Source organism: Bos taurus, chromosome 3 (assembly GCF_002263795.3).
Source record: "Bos taurus isolate L1 Dominette 01449 registration number 42190680 breed Hereford chromosome 3, ARS-UCD2.0, whole genome shotgun sequence".
NCBI lineage: Eukaryota > Metazoa > Chordata > Mammalia > Artiodactyla > Bovidae > Bos > Bos taurus.
The window spans coordinates 29,689,750-29,715,543 of record NC_037330.1 but is presented as its reverse complement, the minus strand read 5'-3'; the positions used below and the strand labels follow the sequence as shown (position 1 = coordinate 29,715,543).

The window sequence follows — 25,794 nt, the reverse complement described above, 5'->3', positions numbered from 1 at the left end:
TACTTAAAGGAAACACTTTCCAAAATTCTGTTTTCTGTTCTGTTGTATATTGACCAACTAGTCGAGAAAACATGTAACCTTCAAATTTATGTAGGCTGTATTTATAGAAATCAAGTAGCCCTTCAACCAATTTACATCCCTTCTTTATAATACAAAAATGCATATTGATATCATATGGGATCACTTATATGTGGAATCAAAAAAGATACAAATGAACTTATTTTCAAAGCAAAAATAGACCCAGAAACATAGAAAACAGACATAGAAAATAGCGGGGCAGAGAGTGGGGGATAAATTTGGAGTTTAAGGTAACATATACATGCTATTACATGTAAAATAGGTAAACGGGGACCTACTGTGTAGCACAGGGAACTACACTCAATGTGATAACCTGCAATGGAAAGGAACCTGAAAAAGAAGAGTTTTACATATGTGTGTGTATGCATAACTGAATTGCTTTACTGTGCACTTGAAACTAACAACATCATACATTAACTATACTTCAATTTTTTTAAATAAAAATGCATATTCAGAGGATAAATCATTTCTTCCAGCCATAAAAGTAGTCCTTCTTCAAACTGTAAATAAAGCAGTCCATGCAACTTGTTTTTCTTACGCTTCTCTCTCTAGGGCCTCGGTTGTTACCCAGTGGAGCTGGAGCGGGGCCCCCGGGGCTTTGGATTCAGCCTCAGGGGTGGGAAGGAGTACAACATGGGGCTGTTCATCCTTCGTCTTGCTGAGGACGGTCCTGCCATCAAAGACGGCAGAATTCACGTGAGTAGGCTTCTGTCTGCAATCCTTTTCCGGTCTGGAAACTGCAACCCAGTTTCCACACTGGAAACTTTTGAAAATAGTTGATTAAAAGGAATGCAGAAACCTCTTGAGTCTATGAAGCAAGTCTTTCCATCATTAAAACCTGAAAGGCAGATGCTTGTCATGATTTCATTTCCTCTTTGCAGGGTGCTCTTCTCTACTGCAGTTAGGCTGGTTGCACCAGCTTGACTTTGGTAAGAAAAAATAAATTTTACTTACATAGTCAACATTCATGGGCAAAGGGATTAATAAATAAAGTATACTTTCATCCTGGGAAATCCAGGATGAAAAGAATCATCTACTTCTTCCAAGAAACAAGAGTCCCAGGATTTTTTCTTTCTCTCTTAGCTACTTCTAGATGTAGCCAAAAATTGATGGGCATGACTCTCCTGACCTTGTCATCATTTGTAGGACTCTCTGAAACACTGTACCTTTTTGTTCATGACATTTCAGGATGGATTGTTTAATGGATCTGCAAAAAGATACTTCCTTCCCTCTCCGGTTGTTACTTAGAGGAATCTTACGTTGAAGCTATTTGCTGGCCTCAATTTTTAAAGAAACAGTTAATTCACTGGTATTCAGATAGGTTATAAGTAAAAATGTTTAAAATCTGGACAACCTTCCCCCTACCTATTGCCTCATCCATCTTTATACACCCAGAGACTGATTTTATCAGTGTATTGCTCTTGAGGGGAACTCTTGTGTTAAAAGCCTTCTGTGACTTCAAGAGAGCTTTGGACTTCCTCCTCCTACTACTGGTAGGCATCAGGAAAAGAGGAATTTTTATTTTCCTTTTTCTTTTTAAACTAAGTAAGCTAACTAGAAAGGCAAATGACCCTCCCTTGCAGATTATTAGATGGTATATTCTAATAACAATCAGAAAAGTCTTCTGGGTGGTTGGAGTGTTCATTATCCATATCACTGCTCCACTCCCAGGACTCATTTTATAAACATGTATTAAGTGTCTGCTTTACCCAAGAATTTATATATGCTACTCAGTGAGTTAGGAGGAAGAGTAATCCCCCCAAACAAGATACCATCCTTTCTCTAAAGGACTAGACTTTTGTTAGTTCAAAGAAAGGTGAGTACAAGTAGAGAAAATTTCATACAATAGGTGGCATTGGACAGTTTGAGAGGATTTTAATAGGGAGAGAGTAAGAAAACATTCCAGGCTGAAGAAATTAGCAAAAGGAAGGAAGTACACGTCGTATACAGGGGACTGCAAGTGGTCAAGTTTACAGAGAGGCTATTTAGAATATACACAGGGCAGTAGAAGAAAATGGGAATATGAAGTAGATTAGTCACCAATATGTAGGCCCAAGACACTGGAAAGTCACAGGTTTTTAACACCAGAGTTCCTTTCAGAGCAATACACTGATAAAATCGGTCTCTGGGAGTGTCGGAAGGACGAGGGGATAGCTTAGCTACGTTTAGGCGTCCAGTCCTGGTGGTGGGCATGTAGCTTGGATGGTAATACTGCGTTGGCCAGAATGTTCTGGTTTTTCCGTAACATCTCACAGCAAAACACAAGCAAACTTTTTGGCTGACCCAATACTTTGGATAGAAGTTAAATGATGCTTGTGGGATCAACTGTTAATGAAGAAAAGCCCAGTTCAGATGACAGACAAGTATTACACGAGTGAAGGATGAAGGAAAAGAAAGAGTCAAGGATGGCTTAGAGGCTTCATCCTGTCTGCACTGTAAGAAAACCATCAGGGAGGCCAGTGGGAGAAAGACTGATAATGTACTAAGCTGTAGTCATGTTGAAGGACCAGCCGGTTATGCAGGTGTAAATATTTACCTGGCAATTAGGACAAGAGGTAAAGTTCCAGGTTGTCGTTTCCCAGACAGAAGTGATGACTGACACCTTTTCCATGGGTGAGTTCACTATAGGAGAGGATTTGGAGAGTTGTGGGCTGGGGCAGGACTCTGTATAAGGCCTATCATTAGTGAACTAGAGAAGGTAGAAAAGACTAGGAGAGTGAGAATGCAGAGCAGCAGAAGCAGAGCTTGGAGGGTGTTGATGGCAATGAGAGGGCTGATTGCCAGAGTCTTAGTGTGGCCAAAGCTGAGCTGCTGGCTCAACGCAGTTCACTTTCTTCTGTGTGTTAGTCACTCAGTTGTGTCTGACTCTTTGCAACTCTGTGGACTAATAGCCCACCAGGCCCTTCTGTCCATGGAATTCTCCAGGCAAGAATACTGGAGTGGGTTGCCATTTCCTTCTTCAGGGGAGCTTTCCGACCCAGGAATCAAAACTGGGTCACCTGCATTGCAAGCAGATGCTTTACCATCTTAGCTACTGGGGAAGCCCTAGCATCTCACTTTCCTATAGAGACAGTTTAATAAAGTGGGGAGAACATGGTTTGGAAATCAGACAGGACAAGGATCAAACTCTAGTTCTGCCACCTTACAGCTGTGCATAGTTGGGTAACATCTCTGAACCTCAGTTTCCTAACCTGCAAAATGTAGATCTACATGTGAAATACGTGGCCCAAGCAAACTTCTTTCAAGTTTTAGTAACAGCAGATTGAGGCACTGTTTATGGGGATGGCATGTTTGTTTCTGGTTTTCTTCATCATTTTTCTCAACTCCCTGCCTTTTTAAAAATAAGCATTTAGTTGTTTAAATTATTATATATTTGTTATTAAATTGTATATTATATATACATTGTATATTATATCACAATTCAATTAAGCCAAAAACTAGGATATAATTGAAATATTGGTTTCAACTCAGATACACCAATCTCACTAAATAAAAGGCAAGCAAGGAGGCCTTCAAGGATTCAAAGTCTACTTCTAAAACATGTTATTCTTTATAATGAACAGAAGCTTTAGAATTCTGCGATTAAGTCAGCTTTAATATAAAAAGCTCTGAAATTTGAAAACAAAAGAAAACAAGCTATTACTGCTATGCCTGGGTTTATTCTGACCTCTAATAGGTCAGCTTTGCAGAGAATTATTTTTCTGGCTACTAAATTATCAAAATCTTGACTTGGTGTAAGGATGACAGGAGCTTTGTTGTAAAGGACAGCTTACTTGGGTGACCAATTCCCCAAAGGATGTGCGTTTACCTCCAGCTGACACTGGCGCGTGGAGCCACCTGGGCATCCTGCCTGCCTTCCGCTCTGGCCTCTCACCTCTTCCCCTGCATCGTTTCTGTTAGGCTGACACTGTGCTTTGTATCCTGTACCTATTATTCCAGTATCTTCAGCACCTGAGGCAGTGCCTTAAACACTGATAGTAGACGCGCCAGACATCTTTACTGAAAGCATAGAATGCAGAGTTTATATTTCTAGATAATGAGAGAATTTCTTTACTATTTAACTCCCAGGACCTTTCACTGGGTAGATAGGCCTTACACTGTTTGCTTGTTCCTTCATAAAGTTTAATAGTGTAATTCCCTAAAGCAAGAAACTGTTAACTCTTGATACAGATGGAAAGATGTTGAGAGGATCTGTAAATTTTGTGAGTCTTCAGCTGGTCCTTAAACCTTATTAAGATTTAGAGAGAATAAAAAAGGTTCTGGGCTAAGGGAATGAGAAATAACCGAATGGGAAAAGTTCATATTAGGGAATAGATGGAAATATTTAACGTAGAACAGAAACAGATTTAGATACTGTTATCTTCCAGACCACATGTTTTCACTTGTATTAGTTTTAGTCTCACAGAAACTGTGAGGTAGGTGGCATTACCCCCACTTGCAGAGATTAAAACTGAGGCTCAGGGAGACTAAGTCACAGCCACAGGGGACCCAGGCCTGCTGTCACTCAGCCAGGTCTGTGGGCCTTCGTGTCAGGCCACGGCTCATGTCGCTGGACTCAATTTCTTTGGGAGGCATACAGTTTCTTAATGGGTTGCAAGATAAGGTAAGCAATCTGTTAAAAATATTTTGTCATTTTAATACATTTTAGTGGATGTTTTAAAAATTGCAAGACTGTCTTAAAGTGGCTTTTTAAAGAATACTTTTTTTTCCTATCCTAATTTTTTCCTCTCTTCATTTCTCTCTTCTCCTCTCCTGTATCCCCCACAGTTCTATTTTTCAATAGGACAAAAACCTGACCTTGAATTTTTTTATCAACAGGTGTATTCCTCACTTTTTATATTCTTATCATGTTAAAAATTTTTTTAAATTTTATTTTTAAACTTTACATAATTGTATTAGTTTTGCCAAATATCAAAATGAATCCGCCACAGGTATACCTGTGTTCCCCATCCTGAACCCTCCTCCCTCCTCCCTTCCCATACCATCTCTCTGGGTCGTCCCAGTGCACTAGCCCCAAGCATCCAGTATCGTGCATCGAACCTGGACTGGCATCTCGTTTCATACATGATATTTTACATGTTTCAATGCCATTCTCCTAAATCTTCCCACCCTCTCCCTCTCCCACAGAGTCCATAAGACTGTTCTATACATCAGTGTCTCTTTTGCTGTCTCGTACACAGGGTTATTGTTACCATCTTTCAAATTCCATATATATGTGTTAGTATACTGTATTGGTGTTTTTCCTTCTGGCTTACTTCACTCTTAAGTAACAAAATTATAAGAATGGTTACATTTCCCTCCCAAAGATGTGATTTTTCTATCCTTAGCTTTGTATAGTCCAGTTTAGAACTTTCCCCCTTGTGAGGGCCTCCTCTCCGTTACCCTAATTTAAACACAGATGACATCTGGTGGCAAAGTTGTTCAATTACAAGTTTTATAGCAGTTTACTTATGCTGAAACAATAAGGAATATGCAGGTTTGGACAGAGAATTTAACCCAAAGACTATAATTGAAACTAATTATAACCTCAATCATGTTTTTACAAGATGTACCCAAAGCATGCGCCAAATAGTATCTACTTTTAATTTTCATTTCCCTAATTATCAGAGGAATTATTTCCCTAATTATCTGGTGCTAATTCATCATCTGTGTTTCCTCATGAAAATGACTTTTCTCTAATCACTTATTAAAGGAAATCTGGGCACTGACTTTTTCACTTATATACCTATTCTGGATATAAGAATTTTATGAATTATGTTTATTACTTTTCTTCATCCTATTATGCTTATTATCATCTTTCTTTGGCTGGCTTTTTTTTTGGATTTTTTTTCTACTTTGTATGTTAAATCCATCTGTCTTGTGAGATCTTCCATTTATCACTTTTTTTTTTATAAATTGCAATAAAACTATTCTATAGTCTTATTTGAAAATTTTTTGCATTGTATAGAATGGGCTGCAATCTACAGTTAAATCTTTCTCATCCTAATACACTTTAAATCTTTTTTTTTTTTTACCAAAAAATAGATCACTTGAAAATTAACATTTGTGCTTGTTGTATAACCATGCTTTTATCTCATTAAATCCTCCCCATAACCCCAGGAGGGAGGGAGGTACAAATGTTATCTCCACCTAACAGGAACATGAGACCACTCTGCTAGGACGAGGTGGAGCCAGAAGTGAACCACAGACATTATAATGCCTCCAAAACCCAGCTTCTAAGCCACTGTGCTCTGCCCCAGCTGTGGATACAGAGCTGTCCTACCCACCTTTGTTATTTAATCACTGCCTCCTCTTCTGTTATTTCTGCATTGTTTTAGTCAGCTCTTGCAAATATTTGAATTGCCTTTTGGAATTTCAGTAATTGTCCATTGTTCAAATTTTCTGTTTTGAGACCAGTACCTTCAGTTGCTTGTCACCTTGAAATAAGTTTAAAATCGACTGTATTTTAAAATCATTACCATCATTGTCTTTAAGCTGGTCCTTTGAAAAAGTTAGACTTCAGTCATTTGTACTTTTCCTTTTCAAATAACTACAGACATTTCTAGTAAATAGCAATGGTACTGGAGGCATTTTATGTTGATCTGAGCTTTTGTTTTCTAGGGAAATCATTGTACACAGAAGGCATTTAGTGTAAGCCAGCAATTGGTTTTAAACAAGTATTCATAGTAGGATGAATTTCTCCAAGCTGAATTTTCTTAGTTTTAATATCTAGAAACGTGTCATTTATGTAATGCCTCATACGTGTACAGAGTGTAGTGGCAACACAAAGGAAGGAGTGGACAGTTCTCCCTGGAGGCCGGGAGAGGCTTCCAAGATGAGAAGCCACCTTCCTAGGTTTTAGGATCTTCAGCTAAAGTTGGACCTTCACAGGCAGATTAATCAGAGGTAGCTCTGTGGGACCATGTGGGTCAGATCTTCACCTCTCCCACCACTTAAGCTTTGGTTGAAAACTTGGAATTTGATTCTTGGTTTCAAGATGCCCAGATCCTGCTTACTAGGCATATAAACTTTCATTTTGTAAATAAAACCAGACATTGTCTCTTCCTGTTGCTACCACCTGTCCAACTCCTCAACTCTAGCATTACAGCACCATGCACAAGTTAAATATTTCACAAATGAGAGCTCTTCAGCAGAGTTGGGTGGCTCTAGGGATGACAGATGGAGAAGGCGATGGCACCCCACTCCAGTACTCTTGCCTGGAACATCCCATGGACGGAGGAGCCTGGTGGGCTGCAGTCCATGGGGTCGCTAAGAGTTGGAGATGACTGAGCGACTTGACTTTCACTTTTCACTTTCATGCGTTGGAGAAGGAAATGGCAACCCACTCCAGTGTTCTTGCCTGGAGAATCCCAGGGACGGGGGAGCCTGGTGGGCTGCCATCTATGCGGTCGCACGGGGTCGGACACGACTGAAGCGACTTAGCAGCAGCAGCAGGGATGACAGAACAGGAGTGAAGAAGGATGTATCATTTCATTTGTTGTTTCTGTGAATATTTCCTGCCTAGGTTGGTGACCAGATTGTTGAAATCAATGGGGAACCCACACAAGGCATCACGCATACTAGAGCAATTGAGCTCATTCAGGCTGGTGGAAATAAAGTTCTTCTTCTGTTGAGGCCAGGAACTGGCTTGATACCTGACCATGGTAAGTAAAGTAGCTTGCCTGTATATGAGAGGGTGTCAGGGAGGGGGCAGCAGAAGGAAAAAAAAACTATTTGGAAGGGACAGATATTTTACTATTAATAGCTAATTCAGAGGTAACCACAAGAACCATCTAAAGTTAGTTACATAGCATAGTTACTATAAATTATAATATTACAAAATAAGTGACTTCATACAGGACTTTTATTACAACAGGATATATGTTAAGCTGCTTTCAACAGAAAATATAGTTGCTTTTGCAGAGAAATGTGCCTGGAGAAAATAAGAATGAGAGGCAAAGGATTTTAATGTCATGAAAAACATTTAAAATCTCTTCAAATGTTACTTTTTTCCTTATAGCAAGATGAGTTTCTTTCTTAAGGAACAGAGTAAGAACCTTAGGCTTTTCTGGTCATTTGTCAAAAATAAGTTACCTATAGCGGTACCTGGAGACAAAGATTTGGACCTGGGACCATTTCTGTAGTCCTGTGCTGATATTAAACTTCCCTGGGTTCACTGTGTGTTTCTGAAGTCTCACAGTATTAGAAGCCACCCTTTTCCAGCTGAGCGCACTGGCGTACAGTACCACCCACTGGTCCTCGGCCCCTCCAGCGTCCTTCCTCCCCGGAGAGCTTGTGGGTTGAGTGCAGACATCATCTCCTGTAGTCCCCTTCCAGGCTGTAATTCTCTGACTGTATCACCTTCCATCATCTGCTTGTAAATCATACGTCCCCGGTGACATCTTTGCTAACTGCGCTGTGATGTATTTTTTTACACAGTCCTAGGCTTTTTCTCTTCCTTCTTCAGGTTTGGCTCCTTCCGGTCTGTGCTCCTACGTGAAACCTGAGCAACATTAAGGCTTTCAGGGCTTTTCTTGGTCTTTCCTTAAAAAGATTTGGTAAATTTGCATGTCTTGTAAATCACTTCCTTCTTTTTTTTTTTTTTAATTAAAAATGATGCTATTAAATACATCTACTTCTATCTTCTGCACTTTTCAGTTTCCTTTTGACATTAAATTTAACAGCTTAATGCAAGAGAATTATTTACAAATGCCCATGAACTCCATTCTGGTTACCATAGTTTGGTTTCCTTTATTAGTGGATTTTGGCAAATCTTTAAGCTATATCCATCAATAATAGCTAAATTAGTAAGCTGCTTGGACCAGATAATTTGGTCCAATTTTATTAGTTATTTCTTTTAAGCTTTTTATTGGGCTTTTACTACTTATAAAGAATTTACACATCATATATTATTGTACTTATGAAAAGTAATTAGAAAAACGAATGCTCTTACTTTATATATATATATAAAAGAAACAGCCTACCTTTCATGTACAAGTACAGTTGTCTGTATACATCTGCCATTTATATAGAGAGATATACATGAACTTTATAAAATACTCAGTCTGTTTAAGCAGTCAGTAAAATTCAAATGGATATCAAAGTTCAAAACTTAATTGTTCCTATTATAGTTCTAAAATTTAATAATGTCCTTCTCAAAATCACTTTTTTAGGTGACTGGGACACTAATAGCCCTCCATCTCCCAATGTGATTTATGATGAACAGTCACCATGTCACCCACCTTCGCACTCTGCTTCCATATTTGAAGAGTCTCATGTGCCAGTAACTGAAGAATCATTGATGAGAGTTCAGATATGTGAAAAGGCAGAAGAATTAAAGGACACTGTGCCTGAAAAGAAAAGCACTTTAAATGAAAATCAGTCTGATATAAAACATAAGTCTCTTCTTCATAAAAATGTGAATAAAAGGGACCCACCTAACAGTCATGGGCATGGTGATAAGAAAAATCTCTTGAAAGCAGAAAACGGGATCACACCAAGAGGCAGGTCTGCTAGTCCCAAGAAGTCAGCCAGTCAACATCTGGAAGAACATGCAGGAAAGATTCCCAGTCCTCTGAAAAATGACCCCAAAAGAAGACCCAGAGATCGCTCGCTCAGCCCCAGGAAAGGCGAGAATAAAAGCAGTCAGCTCGGCGTTGGGACAGCTTCTGGACAGGATCATTGTGGAAAAAGCAGGGGACGGTCTTCAAGCCCAAAGAAGCAGCAAAAAACCGAAGGCAGCAAAGACCAGTCAAATGCGAGTCGAAGAGCAGGGGGCCATGCTAGCGACAGTGCTGAGCAGATCTCAGACGCAAAAGAAAGATCAGGTGTTTTCGGGAGAGACACAAATCTGAGTCAGCCTGGAAAAAACAGAACCAGGTCTCCAGAGAAAAAAAGCAAGCGAGTGGATGAAAGGTCTCTTCCATCCAAAAAGACTAACAACGTTACTAGTAGGGCAATACCAGAAAATGAAAGAGGCAAGAAAGCAACCTCCGGACAGATGAGTTCTAGTAAAGATAAAACAGGAGAAAATGTCAGAATATCAGAGAAGAAGCTAAAGCAGGAACCTGACGAAAGAATGGCTTTAAGCAAAACGGAAGATCACAAAAGAAAAGAACTTGAGGTGGCTGACAAAAACAAAGAGGGCGGAGGGTTCAAACCTGAAAGTGGTTCTCCCGCTAAGAAAACACCAATAACTCCAGGGCCCTGGAAGGTACCAAGTGCAAGCCGAGCCGCAGGCGCCACTGGGGTGGCTGAGAAGCGGCTGTGACCTTTAGTGTAAAACAAAGAAAAACAAGTTGCAATCTTTTCTTAGAAAAAAGCAGCATTTCCCCCCACCCCCACCAAAATCTTTTTTTCCGAAAATTCTGAAGCACATATAAGGACATTTTAATTTGAGCATCAGGTTACCTAGGCTGCATGAAGGGCCTGTAGGATTGCTAAGAGCCCACTGTCCCCCTTTGCGCTCAGGAGGAGCTGAATCCCAGTGCTCATCGGACACGCCCTGCTCAGGACACCCAGCTCGTCCTCATGAGTGTCTGAACAAATGACATGTTGACATTCATAACGTGGTTACAACTCATTTTATATTTGTGCCAAGTTATCTACTGTATCATGTCTACTTTATCCTTCTCACTCAGCTATTTCCACAGTAATGAAAAAAGTAGGCTTGGCTTGGAAGTTGATATTCTCAATAGCATGTTGCATGTTTACAGACAGAAATATTTGAGCCCTTGCAGAAGAGATTGTTAACTCATTATTAAAGATGGCAGTTACCTTTCCTAACAGCTACTGATGATGTCCCCGTTTAAAAATAAAACTCCCAAATATCACTACTGGAAAGAAAAAAAAAATGTAGTCAAATACTGACTTTCTTACGATTTTGTTTATTATAATTCGGCTGGGTAGGGCATTTAAATAACTGTTAAAGATGTTACAGATGAACTGTGTCATCCAACCCTAATTGATCAACCATCTCAGTTCACCCTTCTATTTGTTACTTTATTATGACACCACCAAGGGGCATGTGGAAATATCACTTATTGCTATTTGAAATTTCTGAAATCTAAATTTGTGTTTCTGGATATTTTGATTGAACTATTAATGCTAAGTCATTTAGTCATTAATACATACTATATATTTGAAGAGAGACTTAAATCACAAAACCAGTTTCACAGTCTGTTGCCAGATGAAGGACCATCTGGCAGCAGGTGTGTAGAAGCAGAACTTACCTGAGACTAGCTCAGCAACTGAGGACAGACGTGGTGGTAGACATTACGAGATCTTATTTAATTTCTAGCTATATTAACTTATTTAAAAACAGGACAGTAAACATCTGCTTAGCTTGTACAAATTTTCAGAATTCTTTTTTAAGGTCTAACTAAAGATGCTTACTGGAAGGTGGTTAACAGTTTTTAGCTCCATAAAACAGATCCGGGTTTTTCAGCCCCCAAAACTAGCATTCGGTAGCATCTATAAATAAAGGAACATTCTCAGAATAAAACCATTTTCTGGAGTATTTGAACGCTGTTGTTCTGTCACCCTCGGTTCATCTTGTTATTGTGAAACACATCATGTTCAGGTCCTTCCCTCTCAGAATCTGACTGTGAAATTCTTTAATATAACAACCGAAGCCCCTGTAGATAAGACATTCTTCCCAGAGTGAGATTTTTTTGAAACCCCCTTTTCATCCAGAACTATATTTACCTACCTATTGTAATTACTTGAATAGAGACAAATTAGAAGGCTTGATAATGCTAAGAATTTAGTACCACAGAAATGATTTATTTTCCCTATAGTCCACAATTAGTGATAAAAATCCTATTTTTATTGTTAACTGTGACATAACTTTGACGTCATCTGTTGTCAGTTTGATGTGGCTCTTTCCTCTCTAAGTAACCGGTCACTGTACTGATTCTGTACTGACTTAGCAATGTGGCCTTGGAATGCTAAGCAAAATATGGATGTACTGGTTGTAAATGTTTATATATTGTACAGTACCTTTATATATACACTTGAGGTTCTGATTAGAGAAAGAGATCTGTAAATCGCTCGTTATTTTTTATATAGATATTAAAAAAACAAAAATCAGTTCACGACTTGCATTTCTTTTTACTGTTTTTCTGCTTGTGGCGCTAATTCTCATCATGGTCTGAGTCCTCAGATTTTTATCCTTGTGAGTAACAAACATTCAAAGTCCTACAATCAGGCAGACTCTTAGAGTGATGACTTTACCTGTATAGTTATACTTTTAAACTTTAAATGTATTTAGAGATAAAATTAGTTTGACTTGAATATCATTATACCTCCTTCATACCTTTCATTGTAGTTTTGTGTAAATAATTTGTTAGCCTGCCCCCAATCCTTTCTTACACTGTCAGGGAGAGAAAAGTACTTATGTTACTAGAAATTATTAGACATTTCTAATGGATATAGCAATGTAAGTCCAGTTCCCACAAATGCTGTTTCATCAGGTTGTGTGGCATTTCACAGTATTTTTTAAATCATTTTGTTTACTACAGGTTGTACTTACTTATACAGTGAAGTGTTTTGACTTGACTTCACTGAAATTCTTGATATGAATAATGCCTGAAACCTAGTTTAAGACCATGGTTAACTGAATACTCTTGAGAAAAATAATTCCTGAACCCACCATTACATCAACTCATATTGAAAATAAACCCTAAACCTCTGGCTTCCAAGCTCCATCATGGAGATGTGTGTCTTAACGAAGCCCACAGAGTGGCACCAAAATCATTTTGTTGTTTTAGTGAACTGACCACAACAGCAAAAATGTTCTGGGATGCATCACATTGTCTTCCAGAGAAATCAGTAACAGCCTGTAATATTGTTGTCTTCTAACTCACATCAAATTTTTGGGACCAAGTAGCCTCTGCACAGAGTCAACTCCTGTGTCCAAGACTTCTGAAATAGAAAAGCATGTGATTTTTCTTATTTCTACATGAGCACATCTTGATCATTTCCTTTTTAAATAGTCAGATGTTTTCATGTAGAAAAAGTCAAATGCTTTTCAACATGGACTAATGAAGAGTTTCATGATTACTACATCCAACATTCAAAGAGAATGGGGTTTTAAGAAAGCAAGGAATACCCAAATTAAACTGTGTGACAGTCTTAACTACTGACCTCTACAGAGATGTGCTTAGGCTGAAGTCTGGTCCAGAGTGAGCGCCAAGAACTAGGAACGCTGGTGTGAACAGACTTCAGTCACAAAACGTGACGATTCAGTCTGGCATGAAGGATTCATCAGAGCAACTTCTCACATCATCCTGGCATGCTCCAATGCTAAGAACTGCTTGTACTTTTAAACAATAACAGATTTACTTATTTAGGCAGCTCTTTATTTTTCATGCTATTAAGGTTTATCAGCAATACAATGACTGGTTTAAAGCACAGCATAATTATGACATCAACTCTATAATCTTTGCTTCAGTTAATTGAATTAGTTTTAAGATATTCACTAACTTGGATATGTTTTCAATGTTTCTGTGCAAGCAGAACCTTAAGTGTAAGAGAGGAGTATGAAGGCTTATGAAGAGTAGAATTTATCTGCTAAAGAACTCAACCTTTCTCATATATACATTAAAACACAAAAACATAGCCAAGTGCTTTAATTTAGCCTGAACCTATATTTTTCCAAAGAATCTTGTGGGTATTTGTCTATTATACAATGTTTGTATTAAAGCCAAGCGAACTATTAGTGAAAACACAAGTCGAGGCTTATTTTGTCCTTAATATAAAACAGTAATTGTTACCTTGAGTAATACCTTATTACAGCTTATAGGCTCAGGATGTACTGCAGGAAAGGTATGGAATTATTGCACATTTGTGAAATTCAAACTTCATTATTCAAGATGCACAGCAATAACTGCAAGAAGCAAAGGATTACTTTAAATGACCAAACTAGTCAATACCTGTATAGACGAGATTAAGTTTAACGAATTTTGTTGTTCAGTCGTGTCTGACTCTGACCCTGTGGACTGCAGCACGCCAAGCCTCCCTGCCCCTCACCATCTCCTGGAGTTTACTTCTTAATAATGAATTTACTTCCTGATAATCCCAAGTCATACACTGTATTTGGAGAGTTAGACCAATTTGCCCCATTATAGAGTGTGTACATCTAAAACATTTCTAAAATGAATTTTATTAATTTGAAAGAGAGTTGTTTGTAGAGTGCACAGGTTCGCTGACCTCTAGACGCATGCTTAGTCATTTTAGTTGTGACCAACCTTTTGTGACCCTACAGACTGTAGTCCACCAAGCTCCTCTGTCCATGGAATTTTCCAGACAAGAAGACTGGAGTGGGTTTCTATGCCCTCCTCCAGGGGATTTTCCTGACCCAGGGATCAAACCAACATCTCTTATGTCTCCTGCATTGGCAGGTGGGTTCTTTGCCAGTAGCACCACCTGTAAGCCCTACCTATAGATACAATGAACCAAAAACAGACCTGCCCATAACCTTTACTTTGTAGGACATTCTGGTACTTAGAATTTTTCTACTTGTCTCTGAAAATCAAGAAAACCATACCCCAATTAAGAAAGTAGTTGGTTATTCAACTTTTCAAAGTGGTTTTATTATACATGAAGCATAATGTACATATTTAGGAAGTTTGAAGTTATACCTCCATGGCAATTTTAAGAGACAGACTCTTTCCCAAAACAACAAATTATAAAAGTAAGTGAACAGGTATTTTTCTTATCCATCTATGGTTATGACTGTTTCAATCAAATGTATGAATGGCATAATCTAGTTCTGTTTTTACAGCTCGGTTTAATTTCTCAGTAACAGATAAATCCTAAAGTATTACTCCTTTTGGTGGATCAAAAGTCCAAGTTTCTAGAAATTACCATACAGGAATAAATGAAGCACAAAGAGTACAACTCTTCCATCCTAACAGAAAAAAACCAAAAACTGCATAAATGGTAAATTACTTGAAGTCTATTCATTCTACACATTTACATTATATACCTATTATGGAATCAGGTACTCTCCTGCATTCTGGGGATGGCTGCAGTCCATGGGGTCGCTGAGGGTCAGACACAACTGAGCGACTTCACTTTCACTTTTCACGTTCACGCATTGGAGAAGGAAATGGCAACCCACTCCAGTGTTCTTGCCTGGAGAACCCCAGGGACGGGGGAGCCTGGTGGGCTTCCGTGTATGGGGTCGCACAGAGTCGGACACGACTGAAGCGACTTAGCAGCAGCAGAACAGCTAGAATTAGCAGGCAGAGTACCAGAGAAAAGACAGCTGCATAGAGAGGAGAGAGCTCAAAAAAATGTGCTGCGAGTTCAAGTGTTCAGGTGAGTATGCATCAGCACAAGGACATACTCAACAGGGAAGGACCACCAAAAAGAATCAGGCCAAAAATTCTTGAGCTGGGAATAGTTCATGTTCCTACAGTCAAACTGAGAAAACCCCATCATGAAGAGGGCATCATGTAGAGTGCTCAGAAAAATATTGCATCAGTTGTGGAAAAAAGTAGCACCAGGTTTAAGGCTGCTCTGGCCTTCCTAACAAAAGCTTAAAAGCAAGCCTTAAAATGATCAAACTATTTGAATAATTTAACTATATTCTAAAACAAAGCTCAAGAATAAAGGAGGCACACACACAAAACCCCAACACCCAACAATGTAAAATTCACATCCAATAAGAAATTACTAAGGCATGTAAAGAAGCAGGAAAATGACCCAAAATGAGAAGAAAAATAAATCAATTTTAAAAAACCACAGAATGACATAGATGATAGCTGTTTTAATGTTCTTATTTACTATTTCTATTATAAACGTTATGAAAGCAATGTAGAGAAAAGAAAGAGCATGTTAAAGACAGACATAAAAGATATAAAAACAAAAGAGCAGTATCAGACTTCTGCAGACAAAATACACCATGTAGGATTAACAGCAAAATGAGATTATTGAAGGCATAGCAACAGAAACTATCCAAAATTGAAGACAGGAAACTGGGACATTGTATAGAGCATCAGTAAGCTGCAGGACAACCTCAAGCTGCCTGACACATCTGTGAGGTGGAATCTCAGAAGCAGGTGGGAGAATGGGGTGCAGAAACATTTTAATAACACAGCAACCCAGCCTGGTGTTCTGTGATGACCTGGAGGGGTAGGGGGAGAAAAGGGAGGCTCAGGAGGGAAGGGATATACATATATGACTGATTCACACTGTTATATAGCAGAAACCAACATAAAATTGTAAAGCAATTTTCCACCAATTAAAAAGTAAATTTTTCTAAAACAACAGCTAAACATTTCCCAAATTTCATGAAAACTATAAATCAAGAGGCCCAGTAAGTGCAACAAATCCCAAGCACACGCACACACCCAAACTACAGCAATACACATTATAACAGCACAAATTCAATGAAAAAGATAAAAACCTTAAAAGTAGCCAGAGTTTATAAAAAAGAGACATTATACACAGAGGAACAAAGATGAGAATGACAACAGACTTCTTGTCAGAAGCAATGCAACTCAGGAGGCAGTAGAATAACAACAGTCCTAAAACTCGAATTTTATGCCCAGCAAAAGTCTTTCAAACATAAAGATTCAAAAATATTTCTCAACAAGGAAGGCCTATCTACCTTGCTAAAAAGATTTCAGATTTTTACCTTCAAAGAAATACTAAGCCATTGGTAAATTCTAAATGATGAGACTAGCGTTTCAAAAAATACACATGAGTTTTTGAGATGAATAGGTGGGTATGGGAAAGAGGGATGCCATGTATATTTAAGAGCAGAAAAGCAGAATCCTGTTCAAAAACAGAAGATATTAACTTAGATGGGGGTGGTAAAAATGGGGATGGAAAAGAATGGACTGATTAGAAAAACATCTAAAAGATAATTATTCAAAGACTTGGTGACTGGAGGTGAGGTATGAGAAAGGCGAGAATCAAAAATGATTCCCAGGACTTCCCTGGTGGTCCAGTGGTTGAGAATCCACCTTCCAATGTACGGGATGTGGTTTTGATCCCTGGTCAGGGAACTAAGATCCCAACTGCCATGGGGCAACTAAGCCCTCGCACTGAAACTACTGAACCCACGTGCTCTAGAGACCACGTGCCACAGCGAGACAGCCTGCAAGCGGCAACTGGGGAAAACCACACACCGCAACCAGAGGAAGCCGGAGCACTGCAGTGAAGAGCCTGCGTGCCACCATGAGGGCCCAGTGCAGATAAAAAAGTGATTTTCAAGGTTCTGACATGAGCAAGTACACATACAGAAAAAATTACCCACCTGAAAAATCACTTAAACCAATTACAAACCATCAAAACCATAAATGAAACAACTCACTGGAGTAAACAATTTTAAATACTGCATTTAAGCTAAAGAATTCAATGTGTAAAAAATTCAAATAAAAATAGAACAGTGTTTTTGTAGGAGAAAAAAGATAAAGGCATCTACTTTCTTCACCTGAAATCTGCATGGAGCTGCTCAATCCTGGCTTCGAGATAATTGTTCTTACTCATGATTTCTATGAGTCACCTGTCAAAACACTGAAGTGCCTTTACAGATCAGTTCCTTCCAAAGGTAAATCACTATAAAGGGGTTTTACTTATAGAAAAAAAAAAAAAATTTGTAACTCTCACGCAGTATTTAGAATGGCTGCAAAATTTTGGCAATCACTTCTAGTTCAGTTATCTTGCCCTCTATGTTTCTATCTTCACAGTTAGGAAATCTGTCAGCAAAAGATTTTTAAAGGGTTTTAAACAGTAATTACAAATGTTTATTGTGGATTTACCAAGGGTTAAGTACTTTATGCTAAGTACCTTACATGATAACCTCGTTTGACCTTAACAACCCTATTAGGTAGCTATTATCCCCATTACACAGGTGAGGAAATTGAGGTGCAAAAATGTTAAGTAACTTGCCTTGGACTATGAAGCTAATATGTAGCAGAGCCAAGGATATAAATCCAGAAAGGTCTGAACTCAATCCCTGGACTCGAGAAATTCATCTTTAAACCTCAAAAATCTTCCTGCCATAAAAGGGTATGTATAAATGATACACTGATTTTGCATGTACATACTTCACATGTAATAATAAAGTTTCTTAATTATTCCCATTCAAACATTCACAAAATCTTATCATTAAGATCTGTGTGCTTTCTATTTGCCTCAAGAGATTCTTCAAAGTGGGTAACTTAATGAGCAGGAATTACATGGAGATTATTCGTTTTCATTAACATATGTATGTGTATGTAAGTGTGACAGGGGATGCGGATAAGAGAACCCAAATCATCGATGGCACAGCTTGGCTCAGTATAGACACTGAAGACCAGAGACTGTACTGAGGGTACAGTAATGTAATGAATTAAATACATTCATTGAGTTGGACAACAAACCGAACACTTCACTTAGTACTGTGATGGGAAACATAGCTCAGATGATTCCAAATGGAAGACACACTGTCTGGTGAACACGGTCACGTGTGCACAGAAAAATGTCTTATGCTGAATTACATGCTATATTATACGCATGACTGTTTCACCAACAACTATACAGTTATTAGGGTTAACTTCAAAATTATAAACCAATTGAAAATTTCTCCATAGTTTCACAGAAAAATCACAGTTTAAAGGTTATTTTTTCTTTCAACAACAAAAAAGCCTAGAAACTGAAATTCTCCAATAAAGTTCTTTTATTCAGGTTCAACCTAAAATAGTTAAAATTTAAACTTGATCTCTCTTTGCTAGAGAAATGAAATATCCAATTCTATAGACTGTAATAGAAAAGTACTGAATTTGTGTATTTCCAATATAGGATTTTGCTTCATGCTTTGGGCATCTACCCAAAAGAGTATTTCCAGTAAATATAAGTGTCACAGCATTGAAATGCCCAGAATAAATTTCCTAACTTAAAAAGTTGTCCTTAAGTTACTATAACACAACAGTCTTCAGTCTCCTGACTATTCATACTATTTGAAAACCATGAAAATACAGGTTTTTGGCATGCACGCCCAGTTGGAAAAGGCTCTGTTCCTCTGAAAACACGATTCATTAGATTAGGAGAGCTGAGGGCACCTCTGCGTATGAACAAGCAGGTGCGTGTCTCATGGTTTTGCAGTCATCTCTTTCCTTAATGGGGTAAGCACTGATGCCAGCAAGGGGAGAGAGTCCAGGCACATAACTCAGCTTATGACTTAATTTTCCACAGCTAAGAAAAGAAAATCACCAAAATCAGTTAGTTGGGGTTGATAGGTGGGTTGATAGGTACACTTACATGTAAACCAAGAACCATTTACATAATAAAAAAGTATCAACTCTGGCAATAGCAACCATAGAACATCGTAGAGAAAAAAACATTAAAAATTTCCAGGATCAAAACTGATATACTGCAGCTCACGGGGGTTTCTGATTTTCCTTCATTCTGCCTCTGTACATTTCCCTAGCTCAGAGGCCACCCCAGCCCATGCTATTAGACTGACATGAGATTCAAACTTGACTTTTTGTTCCATTCAAGAGCACAGTCTATTGTGCTTGTATAAAATGAGAAACTCTAAGCTGAATGTCTATTTCAAATGCTCATTTCTCTACCTGAAGAATCATTTCCATGCCAGCCACTCTCTCCCTCCATCCCACCTTCCCCCACTAGCTCTCCCTTTCTCTCTCTCACGCACATGCACACTGGGAAGGTTAAAGATTATTATACATACTAGCAAGTTTTAAGACTAATAAGGCAGATGCTACAGAGTGGTAATCTCACTTACTCTTATATTAAATCCTAGAAGATCACTTATAACACCCGAGACTGCAGAAAGGATAACAACTCGTGTGATATTGTAGATTAAGGGGTTCATCGTCAGTCCATAGAGTCTAAATGGTGTGTCCAGCTCCTAAAAAACATGAAAGAACTGAGATGAAATACATGGTTTCACAATAGCTATCAGTGATTATCAGACTGGTTTTTGAGTCTTGGGTGAGGATGACTGCTTAAGACCTCTTTCCTGATGTTCAATAACTACCTTCAAAAAACCTGTAATGAGGGGGAGGAGGGGGAGGATAAATTTGGAATCAACAGACACAGAGGACTGCATATAAAATGGATAAACAATAAGGACCTGCTGTATAGCACTGGGAACTATATTCAATATCTTGCAATAACCTATAACAGAGAAGAATCAGAAAAAGAACATATGTGTGTATATAACTGAATCACTTTGCTGTACATGTGAAACACTGTAAATCAGCTATACATCAATTTAAAATAATAATTTAAAAATTTAAAAATAATGTAAATAAATAAACGCCTGGAATGGGCTCTCACCTAGTGTTCCACTAGCTATGTTTTTAAAGGTGGATTCAAGCAAGATGCAATTTGTGATTTTCTAATGTAATTTTCAAATGTGACAGACAACAGCAATGATTAGAACTTGGGTAATAAGCTGGGAAACTTTTCTCATAGAGTCATTAACCCCAACTATCAAGTCTGTATTTTGAATCTACACAGCATTTATCTGTTACGAAGGTCCTCTCCAAGAAGTGCAGCGTTGATTTAATTAAATGGTAATAAAAATGCATCACAGGGCATTACTTACTTTTAACAACTTGGTGGAGAGCTTTAACACATTGTTTACTAGGGTAAGCTGTTCTTTCTTATTCGGCTTTTTTTCCATTTTAAGATATAAATTAATCTAAGGGAAGGAATAGAGATTAGGGCAAATGTCATGTAAAAGATATGTATATGTATGTGTGTATATATACATATATATTGCATTCAATATGGCAGATTTGGAAGGCAATATTTTCAACTAAAATAAAATTTGAAATTCTAGTAGCTATTTTTACAGAGCGCATATGTCACATATCCAACCCCCATCCCTAATCAGTCACATGTGGGGGAAAAAAAAGGCTATTTAGTGAAGAAAAAATAATGATGAAGTAATTTATCGAAACAATGAAAATTTTGTATTAATTTTAACAAGATGTAAACTCCTTGAGTTCAAAAACTATATCTTATTCATCTTGGTATCCCCCCAAAAATCTAACATCCTTATCATTCAGGGAATGGAAGAAGACTTTTAACTTACTAATTCCTTGTTTCTTCCCTTACAGTAAGAATTTTTCACTATAATTCTAAGTTCCACCCAACCACCCCCCCCAAAAAAAAACTAATGATATCAGATATTTTAAAACTTATGGATAAACATGAAATTAAAAACAAAAAACCAACTCTATACTACTTTATATTCATAAGAAACATTTCTCAATTGTCGTATCTACTCACATACTAAAGAGCAAGTATTTTTCAAACACTGAATGTATTCTATGACTGACAGAAAAGAAAGTGAAGAAGCTTACTAAACATACTTAAATGACGGGTACGCCAAAGAGCTAATACTTGACACAGAACATGAGATTAAAAGCATGCTCCATTACCACCACCAAAAATAATCTTTATACTACGAAGTAGCATGGAGAATCCCCATGGACAGAAGAGCCTGGCAGGCTACAGTCCATGGAGTCGTAGAGTCAGACACAATTGAGTTTCGAAGCACAGCACCCAATCCTGGGAGCAGGTGGGGAAGATATTATCCTCACTTTATATACAAAACAACTATATGGTTGCAGAGTGACTTGTAAGGGATAAGGTTACACAGCTAGAAAGTGACAGAATCTAGACTCAACCCTGAATCTTCTGCATAAATCTTATTACACCATTTCTAACCACTGAATCAAACTATCCAGGACCAGTCAATACCTGTTCAGTAAGTAATATTGAGACATTGCTGTATTTCTTATTGGTTTCAGACCCCAATGAGGCTAAGCGCAGTAAGAAAAGTAGTAAAGCTGATTCCCAGATCAAAAACTCCCAATTATAAGCATCATTTAGGAAAGTTTTATGTCCACGGAGTACCTATGAAAAGGACCAGAAAAAAGTTAAGTTTTTCACTTGTATTAATTACTGTAATTACTCCTTTGCCGATTTAAAAACATTTACAAGATACCACCATTTTAATACTCAGAGCAGAAGTTTTAATACTCATAAAGTATTATATATTTCTCTAAGCTTCCCTACATTTTCTTCTTTGCATAAGGGACAGCAAGCATCTGGAAATAACCAAGGAAGAAAACATAAGTGAAATAAGACAAATGCATTTCCAAGCTCTTTAACCACAAGTGTGCCCACTCACAATTATATGGTGGTCATTTTTCAAAGTATTAAATTTGCATTTGACTAGCAGAGGCCCTCAAACCTGCTGCCCACTCCACTTACATGACTAGAAAATCCTGAGGATCAGTTCTTCACCCCACTTTAGGATCTGAATAACAGCAGCAGCCACCAGTATGCCCATTATGTGTCAAGTTTTCAGGTAAAAGTTTTTTTTTTTTCTTCAAAACAAGGAGGACTGGAGATAACGTGATAGAGTAAAAGAAACTTGAGTTCATCTCCTCTCACAAGCACACCCAAATCACAACTAACTGCTGAACAACCATCAGTAAAAAGACTGGAACCTATCAAAATAGACATGCCACATTCAAAGACATAAAGAAGAAACCACAGTAAGATGACAGAAGGGGCACGCTCACGATCATAATCATAATCAAATTCCATATCCCTTGGGTGCTGCTGCTGCTGCTAAGTCGCTTCAGTCGTGTCCGACCCCGTGCGACCCCATAGACGGCAGCCCACCAGACTCCCCCGTCCCTGGGATTCTCCAGGCAAGAACACAGGAGTGGGTTGCCATTTCCTTCTCCAATGCATGAAAGTGAAAAGTGAAAGTGAAGTCGCTCAGTCGTGTCTGACTCTTAGCGACCCCATGGACTGCAGCCCACCAGGCTCCTCCATCCATGGGATTTTCCAGGCAACAGTACTGGAGCGGGGTGCCTTTGCCTTCTCCTCCCTTGGGTGAGTGACCCACAAACTGGAGAATAATTATATCACAGAAGTTCTCCCAAAAGAGTGAGAGTTCTGAGCCCACCACAGGCTCCCCAGCCTAGGCGTCTGGCATTGCAAGAAGGAATCCGCAGAACATTTGGCTTTGAAGGCCAGTGGGGCTTGACTGCAGGAGCTCCTCAGGACTGCGGGAAACAGAAACTCCACCCATGGAGGGGGCACACAAGGGGACTGAGGGCAAAAGCAGTGACTTTGTAGGAGTGTGGGCCAGACCTCCCAGCTGCCGCTGGAGGGTCTCCTGGGGAAGCAGGGAGTAGTGTGGCTCTCCCTGGGGTCATAAAAGCTGGCAGCTGACACATCAGGGAGTATTCACAGAGATGTGAACTCTGACTGGCGGTAAACATCTTGCTTGGGATCTTGGCACCAACACCTGGCCCCACCCAACAGCCTATAAGCTCCAGTGTTGAGACATCTCAGGGCAAACAACCAAGAGGGTGGAACAGTCCCACTCATCAAAAATAGGCTGCCTAACCACTTCCTGAGCCCATAACCACCTCGAGACACGCCCCGTGACACAGCCTGACCCACCGGAGGGCCAGCAACCACTCTACCCACCAGTGGGCAGGCACTGGTTCCTCCCACAGGAAGCCTGCACAAGCCTGGAGACCAGTCTCAACAACCAGGGGGATAGCAGAAGCAAGAAACCACAATCCCACAGCCTCTGGAACTAACTCTGCAAGCATAGGTCAGAAACCACCCTGACAGCGGCTGGTCCCTGGCCCTTGGGTAACAAGATAAGTGGGAGAGGACTGTTGGGACACACAGGACATCCTCCACAGAGGGTCTCTTTGCCAAGGTCAAGAAATGTAACTAATCTACTACATACATTAAAAAAAACAATGACTTCCCTGATGGTCCAGTGGTTGAGAATCCACCTGCCAATACAGGGGACGTAGGTTCGACCCCTCGTCTGCAAAGAGTCCACATGCTCAGAACAACTAGGTTCGTGCACCACCACTACTGAAGCTTGTATGCTCTAGAGCCCATGAGCCTCAACCACTGAACCACGTGTTGCAAGTGCTAGGGCCCACGTGCTGAGAGCCTGTGCTCCGCGAGAAAAGCCACCGCAATGAGAAACCCACACACCACGACTAAAGAGTACCTCCCACTCCCTGCAATTAGGGAAAGCCCACGAGCAGCCATGAGGACACAGCACAGCCCAAAATTTAAAGTTTCTAAAATAAAAAAATAAACAGCAAATTGTCGTTTAAAACTAAACAAACAAAAATAAAAATTTAAACAAAATGACACGGCAAAGGAATATGTTCCAGATGAAGGCACAAGGTAAAACTCCAGAGGAACGACTAAGTGAACTGGAGACAGCCAATCTACTGATAAAGAGCTCAAAGTAAAGATCGTAAAGATGATCCAAGAACTCAAAAAGAATGGATCAAAGAGCAGTAAGTTTTTAGCAAAGAGCCAGAAAATATAAAGAACAACCAAACAGAATTGAAGAATACGATAAATGAAATGCAAAATACATTAGAAGGAATCAATAGAAGAATAAATGAGGCAGAAGAATGAATCAATGAGCTGGAAGATAGAATGGTAGAAATCATGGATATAGAACAGAATAAAGACAAAAGAATGAAAAGAAATCAGACAGTTTAAGAAACCTCTGGGACAATGGCAAATGCACCAACATTCGCATCACAGGGGTCCCAGAAGGAGATGAGGGAGAGAAAGCCCTGAGAAAATATTTGAACACTTTCCTATCATGGGAAAGGAAACAGTCACCCAAGTCCAGGAAGCATAGACAATCCCATATAGGATTAACATGCTGAAACATACAGTCATCAAACTTAGAAAAATTAAAGACAGAGAAAATATGAAAATCAACAAGGGAAAAACAACAAATAACATACAAGGGAATGTCCATAAGATTATAAGCGGATTTTTCAGGAGAAACTCTGTAGGCCAGAAGGGAGTGGCCTTATAATATAAATATAAATGATATATTTAAAGTGATAAAAGGGAAAAGCCTACAACCAAGACTACCAAGCAAGGCTCTATATTGTGTTTGATGGAAAAATCAAAACCTTTACAGACAAGCAAAAGCTAAAAGAATTCAGCACCACCAAACCAGCTTTAAAACAAATGCTAAAGCAATTTCTCTGAACAAAAAAGGCCACAATTAGAACAAAAAAATTATGAAATGAAAAGCTCATCAGTAAAGGCACAAAACCATCCACACACAAATATAACATTAAAGCCAGAAATTGTGTGGGGAGGAGAGTACAAATGCAGGCTATTTAAAATGCATTTGAAATTAAGAGATCAACAACTTAAAACAATGTTGTATATATATAGGCTGCTACACCAAAACCTCATGGTAACCACAAACCAAAAATCCTAAATAGATGTACACACAAAAAAGAAAAAGGAATTCAAAGACAACACTAAAGATAGTTAACAAATCACAAGAGAACAAGAGGAGAGGAGGAAAAAAAATATCTCCAAAAACACATTCAAAACAACTTAAAAATGGCAATAAGAACATAGACAGTGATAATTAAATGTAAACAGATTAAATGTACCAATTAAAAAAGACTGGCTGAATGGATACAAAAATAAGACCAATATATATGCTGTCTTCAAGAGACCCACTTCACATCTAGAAACATATTCAGACTGAAAGTGAGAGGATGGAAAAAGGTAATCCATGCAAGTCATGGAAAAGGTCAGTTTTCATTCCAATCCCAAAGAAGGGCAATGCTAAAGAATGTTCAAACTACTGCACAACTGCACTCATCTCACAGGCTAGCAAAGTAATGCTCAAAATTCTCCAAGCCAGGCTTCAACAGTATG

At 38.8% G+C, this 25,794-nt stretch overlaps 2 protein-coding genes across 18 annotated transcripts in view; one reads left to right on the top strand and one right to left on the bottom strand.

Moving 5' to 3' along the window:
• The window catches only part of MAGI3 (membrane associated guanylate kinase, WW and PDZ domain containing 3), a 259,275-nt gene extending 247,017 nt beyond the window's left edge, over nucleotides 1-12,258 (top strand). For 4 of the 7 annotated variants that reach the window (XM_005204131.5, XM_024989434.2, XM_059884664.1 and 1 more), the window contains 3 exons: nucleotides 631-774; nucleotides 7,583-7,721; nucleotides 9,231-12,147. In XM_005204131.5, coding sequence (XP_005204188.1) covers nucleotides 631-774; nucleotides 7,583-7,721; nucleotides 9,231-10,327 — 1,380 coding nt within the window. In that variant the 3' untranslated portion in view covers nucleotides 10,328-12,147. Of the gene's footprint in view, nucleotides 1-630; nucleotides 775-7,582; nucleotides 7,722-8,524; nucleotides 8,611-9,230 lie in introns of those variants that run through there. The other 3 variants (XM_010803185.4, XM_059884665.1, NM_001192746.1) reach the window with 2 other exon arrangements.
• The window catches only part of PHTF1 (putative homeodomain transcription factor 1), an 83,170-nt gene continuing 65,279 nt past the window's right edge, over nucleotides 7,904-25,794 (bottom strand). For 2 of the 11 annotated variants that reach the window (XM_024989554.2, NM_001076077.1), the window contains 4 exons: nucleotides 21,790-21,945; nucleotides 20,627-20,722; nucleotides 19,799-19,924; nucleotides 18,713-19,245 (listed from right to left, as the gene is read on the bottom strand). In XM_024989554.2, the coding sequence (XP_024845322.1) occupies nucleotides 19,225-19,245; nucleotides 19,799-19,924; nucleotides 20,627-20,722; nucleotides 21,790-21,945 (399 nt within the window). In that variant the 3' untranslated portion in view covers nucleotides 18,713-19,224. Of the gene's footprint in view, nucleotides 8,602-9,299; nucleotides 9,408-9,494; nucleotides 9,599-10,217; nucleotides 10,329-11,925; nucleotides 12,982-13,203; nucleotides 13,946-18,712; nucleotides 19,246-19,798; nucleotides 19,925-20,626; nucleotides 20,723-21,789; nucleotides 21,946-25,794 lie in introns of those variants that run through there. The other 9 variants (XM_059884739.1, XM_059884738.1, XM_059884740.1 and 6 more) reach the window with 9 other exon arrangements.